The sequence below is a fragment of the Fukomys damarensis genome, unplaced genomic scaffold (assembly GCF_012274545.1).
Source record: "Fukomys damarensis isolate Sample0158 unplaced genomic scaffold, DMR_v1.0_HiC HiC_scaffold_26, whole genome shotgun sequence".
Lineage (NCBI taxonomy): Eukaryota > Metazoa > Chordata > Mammalia > Rodentia > Bathyergidae > Fukomys > Fukomys damarensis.
The window spans coordinates 23820211-23835661 of NW_022900938.1; the positions used below are offsets into that span (position 1 = coordinate 23820211).

The 15451-nt window shown below is 31.2% G+C and overlaps 1 protein-coding gene across 6 annotated transcripts in view; it reads right to left on the reverse strand.

Moving 5' to 3' along the window:
• Dync1i2 (dynein cytoplasmic 1 intermediate chain 2) overlaps nt 1-15451 on the reverse strand; it is a 53361-nt gene that overhangs the window by 20283 nt on the left and 17627 nt on the right. For 3 of the 6 annotated variants that reach the window (XM_033756258.1, XM_033756259.1, XM_033756257.1), the window contains exons 4-7: nt 14989-15006; nt 14209-14299; nt 9460-9519; nt 7188-7303 (exon numbers count right to left, since the gene is read on the reverse strand). In XM_033756258.1, coding sequence (XP_033612149.1) covers nt 7188-7303; nt 9460-9519; nt 14209-14299; nt 14989-15006 — 285 coding nt within the window. The remainder of the gene's footprint in view (nt 1-7187; nt 7304-9459; nt 9520-14208; nt 14300-14988; nt 15007-15451) is intronic. The other 3 variants (XM_033756260.1, XM_010606982.3, XM_033756261.1) reach the window with 3 other exon arrangements.

Here is a 15451-nt window from a genome sequence, read left to right on the forward strand (position 1 = left end):
TATATATTTGGTACTGGGGATTGAACTCGGTATCCTGTGCTTGCAAGGCAGGTAGCTGCACCACTGAGCTAAATCCCCAGCCCTTAATTACATTTATTGAACCTACAAGATGACTTTTAGAATAGGACATTCACTTCAATTAAAAATTCAGTCTGAGGAAAAAATACACATACATGTTTCATTTTCTGCTAATACTATCAGTTTTCCTAATTGATTTTGTTAACTAGTGGGTTTCACCACTAGTGAGTCCTAAAGCCAAGACAGAGATTTTTGAGTTACCATGGACAGGTCATTCCTGAGCACTGAATTATAAATTACAGCCTCCTACCCACATCTTAGTCTCTTCCTTCAACTCTGTTGTATTATATGGCTTCTAAGTACCATTTTCAATGACAGCTGTCAAATTCCTGTCATAATGCATATGGTCAGTGCTGTACTGCTAAGTGACCTAATAATATACATATTTAACAGAAAGGATCTTGTTTATGGACACTCTTCCTTTTAAAATTTAAAATGTAGATGAAGTACGTTAGTCAGTGATCAGTTATCGCTCTACAATATAGCACTTTCCATACCTATGTATCTACATAAATTATTTTAGTGGTAGTTCAGTATCAACTATTTAAATACATACCCTCTGAATATTATTTTAGAATCCATGTGCACATATCCTTTTATATGTGGATTAAAACTGAATTTAAAAATTGTAATTGGTACTCAAAAAACAAGCTTCAAAAATTATTAAGCTAAATAAATTTCTAGGAACATAAAAACAAATGATATGTTCCTCTGAAAAACTGCAAAATGTAGTTTTTGTTTTTTTTTTGTCATAAAGCTGATTTTACTCCTAGTACTCTGGGAGGCTGAGGCTGGAGGAACTCAAGTTCAAGCGTGGCCTGGAAAAATGGTGACTTAGCAAGACCTTGCTTCCAAAGAAGGGCTGGAGATTTAGCTCAGTGTGAATGTTCTGGGTTCAGTTCCCAATATTAGCAAAAAAATGTTCTTCTAAAACAAATATACTTCTCTTATAAACTAATACGCTACTAAATGATTATTGCTATGGCCAAAAAATATAATATTAATAAGTTCTAAAGATTTTCTAAGCTAGTCCCTGTTACATGATAATCTATAACATATTTAAAAGTAGAAAAGAGTTAACAGTACAGGCAGCCTGAAAAATGGGACTGACTTGCCACATCAATTTGCTGATGAATATTCATTACAATATGCTAAGTGGTTAACTCCATGCTTTCTCTGACAGGGAATCTAAGGTTACAAACTGAGCAGTAAAGAGTGGTGAAAGTAGCAGTTACTTTTAAAATGACAAATCTCTTGTCAATGAATTCTAAAAATAGGTTTAATGAACCATTGAATTTTTACTTAGAGTTAACATCAAAATTGTGATGTATTTTGGTGAGATGGAAAGAAAAGCTGTTCTGTAAATTAGGCTGCACCTAGAAATAACACCACTGAGTGAAATTCCAGTTGTTGGAATAATCTGTTACAGTGAAGTAGGTTAATCAAAGTTAAATCATCTGTGAAATGGGAATAAGTCTTTAGAACAAGTCTTCTCATATATATGTCATATTACATTTAAGATATATTTAAGAATAAGCCATAAAGTAGACATTGAGTTAAATATTATGTTTATAAGGTAATACCCAAGATCTTAGAAAATTCTTACTAAACACATATTGCTACTTTATATCACTTATGATTCACAATATGAAATGAACAACAAATCCCATATTAGTGCATTGTTTAGGAAGTACATTTGTTGGCTAACAATTCCTTATGTTGTTTTGTTATACTGGCATACCTTTTTAAAGATAATTCAGTATCTTAGGAAGAGTCTGTAACTTACAAAGTAGTCTAATTATTCAAGGTTCAAAACTACGGAGTTCTAAAAAATCAGGAAATTGGTTGTTGACAAAATATGATTCAACTTTAAAAATTCAACTTATGAATAACTTTGTAGACATCAATAAAGACATCAATAAAGCCTTCTAACACTAGTTTAAAAGTGTAAGAAATGATTTTCCAACTAAGTTTTTTCTGGATTAGCATCATTTTGAATCTCTCCATTTCAATTTATTTGTCCACATGTCATCTTTTTATATCTTAAAATCAAATCATATGGAAGAGGCAAAGCTTCATCAATGTATCTATGGAATTTACTTCTTTAGAACAAATCTCTAGAATCAGATGTAAGGTCACTTGTTACTACTTTAATTATTTGGGGCTTCAACAAGGGAAATATATGCAGTTGACTATTAAGTATTTCTGAATGCAAGAGAAAAATAAAGGAATAATTACCATTTACTTTAACATGGAAGTTGTCATAGACTTTTTAACACAAGACTATTCTCTGTGATCTCATCAAATGTTACTTTTTTTTTTTGGTACCAGGGATTGAACTTGGGACCTTGAGCTTGCGAGGCAGGTGGCAGCACCACTGAGCTGAATCCCCAAAATGTTACATTTTTCTGAAGTCAAAGTTTTAGGTACCTTGATTATATTCTTTTAATTCCAGATTAAGAATGAATAATTTTCAGTTATGTTTATAGTAATTCTCACAGATTGAGGGTTATAACTAATTTAACAAATCTATTATTGATCCTAGAATTTAAAAAATTCCATTTTAGATAAGGGTAATAGTACTTATTAACCAGAAAGCCTACAAATTTGGACTCTAGGAAAGTATAGATTCCAATAAGACCATGCAATAAAAGATTAAACTATTTACATAATAATAATTTTCTATATATTATAAATGTTAATCAACATTATTGAGGAAAACTACCTAGCCAATAAATAAATACCAACAATAGTTACAAAGCCCCTTCACAGATAAGAAAATAAAATGGAATAAGGAAAATGAGACCTTCACTGGAAATCAACTGCCAAGCGCTAGTTGTAGCCTTGTTATTTTCTTCCATTGTGGACTCAGGTTCACTAATTAACTTCCCAGGTCTTCATTTTCCACAGATGTAAACCTACTCATTAAATAACCTTTAGAATTTCTTCCTCCTTTAAAAATCTTTTTTCCTAAAAACAACAATCCCCCAAAAATCCATACTGAAGAAGGATGAGAAAAAATGCCATTTTCAAGAGTTAAAACTTTTAAAAGGTAAGGGGAGAAAGTAACTTCCAAGAGTCTATCTGTGGGCACCACTCTTGCCAGAAGCTGTTTACCTGTGGAGAAGAAAATTGACTGAGGTCACATGGTCTTAGTCAATTTCATTCACAGTAGGTGCTTTAAGACAACAAAGCACCTCAGCTCAGAAATAGCACTACCAACTTACAGAGTAAACGTGAAAGCAAGTAGATGGCCAGAATGGGGTTGTGGGGGAAGTAGAATGAAAACTGCCTTTTAAAAGAAGAGGTTTGGTATTTTTAAAAAATGGAAGATAGATAAAGAGTTATGATCAATTTTTACCTTCAATTTGGTAATTCACATTACTTCACTGATTATACTTCCTACCTAAATTTATTGTCTGTTATACTCCAATTGTGATTTCTCCAATTTTTTCTCATGGTGAGTTTTAAAATTTGTTCCATAATCTAAAATTTCTTAAAATTTTTTTGTGATGCTGGATCTAACACATGGCTTCATGCATTCTAGGCACATATCTACCACAGGACTACAATCCTAGCTCTGTTATATAGCTCTTAAATTGGAGCCAACCAGGTTGGGTTTGAGAACCACTGTATTAATGCAATGTACAGTTGAGCATAAAGTGCCAGTTAAGGTAAGAAAAACTCAAACAGTAGGGAAGATTACCAATGCTTATTCAATATTGTGAGACTATCACTACAACTAATTATCCTGATGTGGAAACAATAATAAATAGGATAACCCAATATGTTCTCCTTTAATGAAGTATTTTTCAAAGCGTAGTCTAAACCAATAAATTTAGTGTGCTGTGGTCAACATCTGAGGAATTACAGTGCTGTTTTATAAAACTTTTGTTTCAGTTAGTTTTGTAGCTGTTTGCACTGGATTATAATATAACTTGAGCTACTTACTGTAGTTTACTATTATGAAAGCATGAAAGTTGCTGCTTCATGGTAGCATGAGAGACAGAGCAACTTAGAATCATCCAGACATGGTTTAGGATCACAGCTACTAGTTATGTGACCCTAGATAAACTACATACTCAGGTTCATCTTCTTCATGCATAAATAAGAACCAATGCTTAATTTGTGGGGTTTTGGTAAGAGAAGTGATACAGATAATATAAAGTGCTACATGCTATGTCTGATATATACTCTTTGCTGTTATAATTTTCAGTCATCAATTTAAACATGAAGTTTGGAGAACTGTTACAAATACATAATTGAAATAATATATTAAAAGATGCCGACAGGTTCAATTTTGCTCATAGTATTCAGAGGGATAAAGAGAACACAAAAATCACAGTATATGTTTGTATCTACATAGTGATATAAATGTGGAATTCATGAAGACTATAAAGAAGAATCTATAATGGTTTCATTTCTGGACTTAAAAGCAAATGATGATCAGGACATCACCATATTAAAACCAAGAATTAAGACTAATCATTCTTTTCCACCCAAATTACATCACTAGTTACATTGTAGCATTAACACTTGAAAAGAACATGTTTTTCCAGTAGCTGCTTTCAGAGTAAAAGCATAAAAATAAACATCCCAAGTAGGCAAAATCATCCTCCTGAGTAGGTAATAGCAATTAAATTCTTCACCAAATATTTGAGTACTTACTGCATGCCACATACTATTCAAGCCAGACATCACAGAAAGGAAGAAACAGTCTCTATTCTTATGGAAAATTTGGCAAAGAAGCTGAAGTACAATGATGCTTTGCCCTGAATATTTTCAAGCTGAAAAGAACAGTTTATCATGTACTTGTGGATCATCAGCTTACCTAACAAATTATGGTTTTTATCTCTAAAATTACATATAAAAATGGGAAATATAAATTTTTTAAAAATGTTAGTCTTATACTGCACCAGTTACATAGTCAAATTAATTAAAAGGAAATGTTACATGTTCACATTTTAAAATTTATAAGCCCTTAAAATGAGCAATTAAAAATGCGAATTTCAAGTAGGACAAAGTCATGTGTGTAAGTGTATGTTCAAACATATAGAATTTCTGAAAAAGTACATTCTTAGAAAATGGATATATTTATTGAAACAAAGTATAAATCACTAATACATAGTAGTGTCACATCCATTTCCTCTTTATTTCATTTATGTACTTTCTAAATTATGTATACTACAATAATTAGAAAAAAATATTTAAAAATATGAACATTTTCACTTAACTACAATTATAGCTATATTTTAATAGGCATTATCCGAAATAGCTTCAGATTTCTTTACATTTCAAACACCTAAAATGCATTTCATAAGTATGATGAGCTATAATTGTAAAAATACAATTTCCACATTATCAGATAAAAAAGGCTAATTTATTTTATAAGTGAGTCATTGTGCCCTCATTTTGGCTATTTTGCCTACTCTGTGAGTTAATGTATCTAATCATATAGTTCCAAAAACATAATACTAAAATTAATGTACTAATTAATGAAATACTTTCTGGAAGTTACGGAATCCTACAGATTTAGTATTTTCTATACCAATAATTCAACAGTATTTTTCCTTTTTAAAAATTTGCTTATGTCTCAAACAATCACCAATGGCTTTTTTTCCCCCTTTTAGGATGAGGATTTTGCACTTACAAAAGCTATTTTAGCAATCACTGGAGCAGTAGGAATGAAAAAATTGCTTCCTCAGAAATGAGCATTTATATGGTAAATAAAAAATTTCTGGATAAAAATGTTACCCTAATTTCCTCAAAAATTTCAAGATATTGCATGTCTGATAATATCAACTCCTTTTGGAAAAAAGAAAAAGGAAATGTATATTTATTTCATGTCCATCTTTTGAGAACTGAAAAAGGAAAGTTGTTAGAAGTTTATGTGATGACCTACTATTAGGTAAAAAGGTAAATAGTTTAAGATTTGAAAAAATTTTTATACTTGATTTTCTGTAAATAAGTAGGAACAGATTTCCCTTGACAAATAGAAAAAAAAAGTTCCTTATGCAGAAACTATCAAAAAGATAATTTATTTTAGGCCCATAATACCTTATCCATAATTCCAAAATTGTCAACAGCTCTAAAATCCATAACTCATTTGGTGGTAAACCCTGAGATGATCAGAGATAAAGTTATTTATAATCATTATTTTTCTCTTTAGTATATTTTAATCTTTTGTGGCTAAAATACTAATGCCCGAGATGCTGCTGAAATGTTAATCTGTAATACAAAAATCACTTTTCTAAAATTAAAAAAATTCCAAATTCTAACATACAGGTAGCCTCAAAAGAGACTGTGGACCTATATTAGAGATCTCATGTAAACTTCTTTTAAGTATGACATAAATTCACTAGCCTCATTGGTTTAAAAAATTAAAAATTAATCCTCAATTTTAAAACAGTAACTCTTTTTTTTTTAAGAATCAAAGGACTAGGGCTGGGGATTTACCTTAGTGGTTCCGGCACCTGCCTAGCAAGCACAAGGACCTGAGTTCGATCCCCAGTACCAAAAAAAAAAAAAAGAACCAAAGGACTTTACATTCAATATAATGTCTGGGCACACTTCATCTAATTACATACAGATTAAAGGATACTAAATAATCTACATGTTAGAAACCTTAGATCATAAGAGATAAAGTTTAATAATTACGTCTCGATTTGTTCATTAGTATGAATAATGACAGCCTATCAGAATGTATTATGCTCCACAGAAAATAATTTACATGACTTTCTTTTCTGTAGGACAATCTCTCCTGGGAAGAATTATACTCAATGACAGGAATAGAACATTCTTAACCTTTTCATTTCTAAAGAAATTACATAGCAGTGACAAAATAAAGACTGAAAGATTTAAATTTATGTCAACCAAAAAACCAAACACACAGCTTTAAACTGTTAGCTTTTAAAAGTAAAGGCTTAAAAATTATTAAAAACAAAGATATAGAAACCATAAAGCATTATTTTTATATTATTTCTCCAAGAATATATGCCCCAAACAGAGGGGGGGGGAGGACGGTAGGAAGGTGGGAAGGAAGAAAAGAAACCCCAGAGTCCACTTACTTAATATGGAGTCTTAGTGACAATCATATTAAGGATAGTTACCTTCTTTGGGTTGAGCCATAATTGGAGTCTGAGTTTCCTTGGTATATGTGACAATTTCTCGAGGAGGAAAATCAACTTGTGTAATTTTGGCCATTCCAAGCTTAATAGGTCCCCGTCTAAATTAAGTGAATACAAATGTTTTTCAATACAACAAATGATACAATTTAACTATGTCAAATCCTGTTATTTTTAAAAATTAAGAATTAAATATTCGTGTATATCTAACATTGTAATTTAAACCTGTTTTATTCAAGAAATTTTAGATGAACAAGCTAGCTTTAACAAAAGAATCAGAAGGTAGCAAGCAAAAACATATTTCTGACTCATCTGGGGTATTTATTTTTTATTTTAGTATATGTGCTGCTGAAGCAAGCACTTATTTTTTACTTTAAAAAGGTAAATAATTTCATTTCTGAGAGCAAAGGTGTGGGTCACAACAGAATAAGAGGACAGACATTTCAGAGTAGACTACTGAATAAGGTTGTTACAAGAACTGTTTTTAGCTGAGATATGAGTCTAGATTTTAGATACATGGATCTTGTACCATATTTAATTCTATTCACCATTAGTAAGCTCTAAGACTGAAAGCTAGGTTTCTGTTGAGAGCCTTTATTTCTTATGTGTGGTGGAAACTGAGAAGCCACTGTTAATCTGAATTTCAAAGTGAAATGTTTAAAACTTTTAAGTGTCTAATCTCTACAAACTCAATACTGTCCTTGATTCACAGTGGACAAACTTAAGATCCAGATATTCTGCACTAAGGCAATAAATCTTCTGAATATAATGGAACTATTAAAGTTATTTCAGTTTTCATAAGATGGAAGAAATAACATTATTTTTTGATAGATGGAAGATGAGAATTTCAGCTGAGGAAAATGGACTCCCCCAAAAATATATTTTTTACCTGGGGGCTTTACTTATTATATTAGATATTTAAATTATAAACTAAAGTATGCTTGTAAACTGCCAAAATTCTCAATTATGTAATAACTTAAAAAGGCTATCCAATAAAGACACTGTTGCAACTTCCAAAATATATATGTCACTGGTAATATACTTTTTAACAAATATATACAAACATTTTTCCCATTTCATTTATAACTAAATTCAAATCCTATATAAAAGAATGTAAGGGATTAGTAATTTTAAAAATTAATTTGTTCTAACATCCCCAATATGGGCCATAAGAAAATTTAAATGTGTTTTCTACTTTAGGAATATTAGCCTTTAAAGAAAAAAAAAAAAAAAGCCTAAGCAAAGAATTAAATGGAAATTTTAAGTGTATTTCAAATAATATAGAATATTCTGAAAAATATGTGAAATAAGAACTTTATTTGAAATAAAGAACTTTAGATTCTGATTTTTTAAGATGTAAACTACATAAAATGCCAGTCACTTACGTATCTGGAATAAATTATCAAGCCAACAGGATTAAGAACAAGTTGCCAACTTGAATGCATATATATGGTACAATAATAAAAAACCCACAATATTAAAACACATAAAATATTCCAAGATTTTGTAAGAGGAAGAGGGTAAAAGGTTATATCTCACTTATCTAAAAGCCACTTTTACTGAAAACAAGTAAATAACATAAGGGGAGAAGGAGAAGCCTCAGGATACTCAATAGTGAGGCCTTCTCATTAGTGTGTACACTGCTCATTTATTTTTCTTATATGCCATAATTCAAGACTTATTTATTCTTGCTTTTTGGATACAAAAGTTATGGCTACACATTTTAGAAGCTGCAAACTGTCAGAGGAAAGGAGCTATTTGACTCAGGCAGCAAGTATTTAGTATTTGCACCAGAATCTAGACTAAACAAATATATAAATAAGCAAATAAATAAACAAACAATAACCTAGGGTCATAGTGTAGAGACCAACATCTCTGTTCCTTGACTCAAATGAATTTTAACACAGGAAAACTAATTCTTATATTAAATAATTCAGAGAAGTTTCAATTACATGTACAGCATATGTTAGAAAAAGACTGGGAAGATTATAGTGTAACTTGGGAAACTTTATATCAAATAATACAGAAATAATAGAAATAATTTGGGCACCTAAATGAGTATGTTTATGGTGCCTAGGAAATCACATACATACAATATTTCTTTCACTAATGATACAGGATAAATGAGGTGTCACAGCAAAACAGATCTCTTGTTCTAATTATAAACAATATTAGAAACTAAACCAAGTAAAAAGGACGATTTCATAAAGAATCAAATTCATTATAAAAGAGGGAAGATAATAAATCTATTCAATACCCCAAATCGGAATCTGAGTGAAGCTGAAGAACTGATGGATCTGTATCCCAATGCAGCGTCCTAAACGGTTGGTTGTAGGACAGCCATGAAGCATTAGTAAAAAAGGCCATAAGTTAGTCAAGCAAATACATTCTACAAATAGCTAAAGCTAAAGTACTGTTCACAATTAAAAAACACATGTTCTGGTTAGTACAAAAAAAGGAAGGGAGAAGAAAGAGGGAGGGGGCAAGAGAGACATAAACTAGGTATCACTCAATGTTCTAGTGTGGCAACAAGCATAATATAGTTAAAGATGACAGAATAGTTAATATTTTCAGATTAGGGGAAACTAATATTGTGTACTAATTAATGGTCAAGAACAGCTAATGCAGATAACGACCAATATATTAATTGTGGATAATAAGCTCGGCTATAAAATAGCTAAAATTTTAGAATTCCCAATGGAAAAAAAAATTAGTAAAAACATTTCAGTTAAAATAGTCTAATCTTGCTCAAAGCATTAAATATGTGCAGGAAATTGTCATATTGGTAAAGGAAATGAGTCAACACATAAGCCTTTCGTTAAGAAAACCAAAGACTATCCCACTGGGACACAAAATAGCTAAAGTTTCCAAAATGTGACCCTGCTGTAATTTATGGGTTAAGCACTGCCTAAGGCTTATATGTCATCTGCTATAGAAAACAACTGAAGATTTTTGGTCTCCAGGAAAAAAAAATAGATTTTTTTCCCTAGAAGAGTATTTTATGTTCAAAGGTTCTACCTAATTTTGGGACAGTATCAGTCCTACATGTATATATTCAGCAATGTCGTAGCATTTCCTCTTGGGTAGATATTTTATACAGGATCTTTTACACTTAAGCTAAATCTAGTCATTACTAGAACAAAGGGCAATTTATCATATTTGCATTTCTTATAGGTAGCAATATTGTATAATGTTCATGGTTCCCATAAAAAGCATAATATTGTACTTAGTAAAACCAATTTCATCAAATATATTTGTTTTTCATAGAAGTTATAATATGCAACTTTAATTGCTACAATATTTTAATACAAGTAATGTCTACTTAACCTGCCTACAAATTTTATCAATAAAGTAATGAGAAGGGAAGAGCTAGAGATATCCTTCATTTAAAAAATATTAAAAAGATCTTAGAATTTCAGATCTTGTACATATGTACATTACATATGGCTGCACATATGCAAGGAAAAAAAAAGCCACAGAGAAGACCTACTTTGTATTAAGCAATGAACAACAAGCTTAGGCTTTGTTAAACCAAAAAGAGTTCTATGAGATGGTCTCCAAGGAATGTTTGGTCAGTAGCCTTTACATTATTTAAAGCTCTAGCTATTATCTATAACATAAAGCTCCTTGTTGAGAATGTCATTTCAGTCTAAAACCTCAAAATTGAGCCAGTACTAAAATTCATTGATCATACACATTATCTTCAGTTATATAAAGTACAATTCCAATACAACCCCAAAACTTTAGTAACAAATTGATCAAAAATGGGAAAAGAACAAGCATGGATTACTCAATTGACTGTCACCTAAATTTTAGAGCTAACAGAAGTGATTGAAAAAATGAACTATAGGGGCTGGGGATTTAGATCAGCGGTTCGGTGGCCTGCCTTGCAAGCGCAAGGACCCAAGTTCAATCCCCAGTACCAAAAAAAAAAGAACTAGAAATTAAAGCAATGCAATTTCCTAATGTATATAAAGTTAGAGAAATATCTCTTCTTATGACCTTTTATATTTAGTCATAAATTACCACAAGTTCCAATAGAAATTCTTGGCAATTATAAAGAATTCAGAAATGTGTAGATATCATATTTTATAATGTATAATCCATCTTTTCTTACATTTTAGTGTACTAATCTTAGTCTGTCTTGGCTAACAAGAGTTGAGGATACAGGTGCTTACATGTTACACATCTTCATGCATATTCCTACAATATCTCCTCATTGTTTTTATTCTTTCATTGTCATCATTCCTGTACAATTAAAGTTCATTCTGTTTCTTTCTCAGATCTTACTATTCTTTTTAAATGTTATGTATTTAGAAATGCATTATTTTGCAATCAATATTACAATCTACAATATTTTTCCCAATTATGGAAACTGTTTAGATTTCACAGTTTTCTAATATTGTATATGTGTAAAATGAATATACTGAGCCTTCTGAAAATTTATGTCTCAAAATGAGTCAATGCTCTCAACAGAGATAATATATATATTAAGAACTAGATAGGGGGAAGAAGTAAAAAGAATTAAGATGTTATATACATGCACTAATTCCCCACAATGAATGTAATCATTATATCCTGCAAACATGTACTAATAAAAATGTTAAAAAAGATTTAAAAGATATAAGATCATCTCATTCAAAAGAAGGATTTTTCTGTTACACTCAGAAAAAGTTAATTTTCTATTCATTTTCTAAGAACAAACACCTCTAAAGATACTAAACTACTTGCTTTCTTGCTAAAAAAATCTATACATGTAACATAAGTTAACATAGTATCTTTACAACTTTTCAGTAAAGAGAATAATATGCTTAAATTAATAACATAATCAGCACTATAATGCATGTTCTATGAAAGCAGAGCCATAAACATTATATTTTCTGTGATAATCTATAGTATTTAATGCAAAGTTGGCAATTTGATTAATATTTGTTCTATTCACAAATATTTTTCTTACCATTATTTGTTCCCTGTACTAGTTTACATTCTAAAGGGACTCTAATAATCTCTAGGTTGTCCATGAAACTCAAGACATGTTTTAATTCATATTAATTTTAAAAACCAGGGGTAGGTGTTACACAGTACTTTTGAAAGCAAACTTACTTCCAGTGCATTTAAATAATCTTTCTATTCCTATTCAAAATCAGAAATGAATATACACATTATATATAGTATCTACATAAAAATAACAGTATAAAAAAGAAATTTAACAAATATAGTAATTTTTTAATCTTGGGAAATATTTTTGCTATGATAATGTTTGTTGTAGAAGGAAAAAACCTTCACTTGAAAATATCAGTTGCTTATTAGGTATTAAAAGGAATACCAACATCTGTAGGGACTTTTTTTTTCTGGTGCTGGGGACAGAACCCAGGTCCATGCATGTGAAAGGCAAGCTATCTCTGGGCTATACGCCTAACCCCTGAATGCTGACATAACTGCACAAAAAATGTGTAAGTCTGAAACAAATTTAGCACTAAAAATTAATTTAGGTCAGTCTTCAGAATACATAATATTTAAAAAGTAATAACATTATTTCTAAAGAGAAAGTTTTGGTTTTTTTCTTAAATGATAGAGTTATGTCATCATCCCCAAAACAGTCATTACAAGATCTATAACTTTTGGAAAGCACAGCTCCAATTCAAACTAGCAAACATTATGTGCCTTTTAATTGTTAATGAGATTATTCAATAACTGATTTAAGTTTGTCTTATAGGTCAATCGGCCTCTTTGCTTCTTTTTTCTTGCCCTCACATTTAGTCATCACTTATTTGCATCTTCACAGGGACTGAGGCCCCCAAAAAGTAAAACATATAATAATTTATTGTTATTAAAAAGGCACATTAAAGAGATTTTTCTAAGGAAGATACTTAACTTCCAGGCCCAAAATATGGGCTTGAGTCAGCTGTGGATTTTGACTAGTTGTGTTTACTTTAATTTTAGCTCTCACCAAAAGTCAAAAAGTATAATGCTGGGCCAGGGATTCAGCTCAGTGGTTCCGCCGCCTGCCTCACAAGCACAAGGTAGGAGCGAGTTTGACCCCGGTACAAAAGAAAAAAAAAAGCATAATGCTGTTACATAAAAACTTGCTATTATGTGTTTGTGTATGCATGCATGCATGCATGAGACATAGTGAAATATGTAGTAATATTTTTCCTCATATGACCTTTGGAAGAAAACTGAAATCTTTCTGAACTTTTGAAAACAAAGCCCAACATGTGTGCAGGACCCCAAAACAAACATGAAATAGTTTTACAAGGAAGATGCAAGTTCAACGTAACTTGGCAGTAAACACTCTCAATCAAGATTTCCTCGCCAGTTTTCTTATTCTTCATATTTTATATATTACTTTCCCCTTTATTTCCCCCTATTTAAGAGAATAGAATTAACTATTAAATGAACTATTTCGATTTTTAATTACTGGACAGAGAACAAAGATTTTACACTATTCATAACGACAACATTCACATAATAGTCAATATAATGCTTAAACAGAAAAAAAAATAAATGCACTAATAACTCTTTTTAATATAAAACAGTTATCATAAAATCAGTTAATTTTAGTACTAATATATGATAGTTAAAATATTGTTTAAAAATTTCACCCCAAATTTACAACAGAAAATTCCTGGGCCAGAGATTTATTTAGCTCAGTGGTTCTGCTCCTGCCTCGCAAGCGCAAGGACCTGAGTTCGACTCCCTGGTACCAAAAAAAAAAAAAAACCCAAACAAAATTCCTTCCTTCCTTAAATCCTGGGCCCCTCAACAAAAAATGTCTATGCTGTTTACATTTTTAAATCTTAGGACTATGGGGGCCACGATGTAACTGAGCAATGCCATACCTGCCTGGCAAGTGCAAGTTCCTGAGTTCAATACCCTGTACTGGTAAAAAACAAAAAATCTTAGGACTAAGTTAATAAAATTATTTAGAACCTCCTTAAGGCACTGGCAGTATTTGGAAACTGAATACATTCTATCTTAAAATAGTACAAGAAAATTACTGTACCTCGATCCCACGGCACCATCTCCAGAGTCTTGGCTTCCAGCTTCACTTGGTGTGCTCACAGATTTGGAGGATGGAGACATAGGAGGAGGGACTAAATAGTGAAATAGACAGGTATCCGCTGTTACTACATGGAGAGGTTGCTCAGCTTATGACGTTTCAAACATAATTTAACATGAAATAATTGAAAAAGGAAAAAATAATGGCAAATAAAAAATACATGAATGAAAATGAACAGTAGAAAAGAAAGGGGAAAAGACAAGGTTAACAATGCATGCTGAAGATTCATGCAATTTCTCTGGCAAAATGCATTTGGGCTTTATATTATTTTAAAAAGGGCAAAGTGTGGAAGGATGCATCTTCATCTCATCCATCACCAAATGTGGCCACTAATTTTCAAAGGAGAGCATTCCTTCTCCTCTATCTTCCCATTTTAAAAACAACTAGATTATATTATTTACAATTGCTGCCAGAATTAAAACCCTGAAATATACTTCAAGTCATTTAATCACTGGTTTTCTAAGATTTTAAATGTTATTTTTTGCCCAACAATTTTTTTTCCAAAAATTGATTTGAAAATTATTTCATCCCCTCTCAACCACGAAAAGGGCAATTCAGAGAAATGATTGCAAGGAATGGCTCCTTTAAAATGTCTATTAGTTTCCAGCAATTTGGATGAAAAATGCAAACAGGCCATAAAACAGCATGCCTTCTAGACATGATGCATAACATAAAGTGATGCATGCAAATTAAACAAGGCAAGATTTACGGTAACTTCCTTACCCCAGTATTCAGAAAAAACTGAAGTGTACAGACAAAGATACAGACACCCAAAATATTCTTAATCCCTTCTTATAGAAAAATACACATGTTCATAGTATATAAATAGCAAATGCTTTCTCCTGAACTGTCACCTTTTAACATCATATAACAGCATTGAACATGCACACTTCACACTATGACATTTGGAAAACTTTTTGATTACCGTAGCAGGGAGTACAGGAGGATCGTCACTGCCATCTTCTGGTTAAATTTTATCATACATTTCCCCAATCCCAAGTATCTTTTTAAAATAATTTTTCAATGTACAATATTAAGTAACTAATACATTTTATGTTGAAATGAAAGCCCTTCTTTGAATAGTCTTCTGAAGGGAAGTTAAGTTCCTAGTTATATAGGAACTAAAGAAATATGCATTAAATTAAAATTCTATGTGTGGAATAGTTACACTCATTGAACTCTTGAA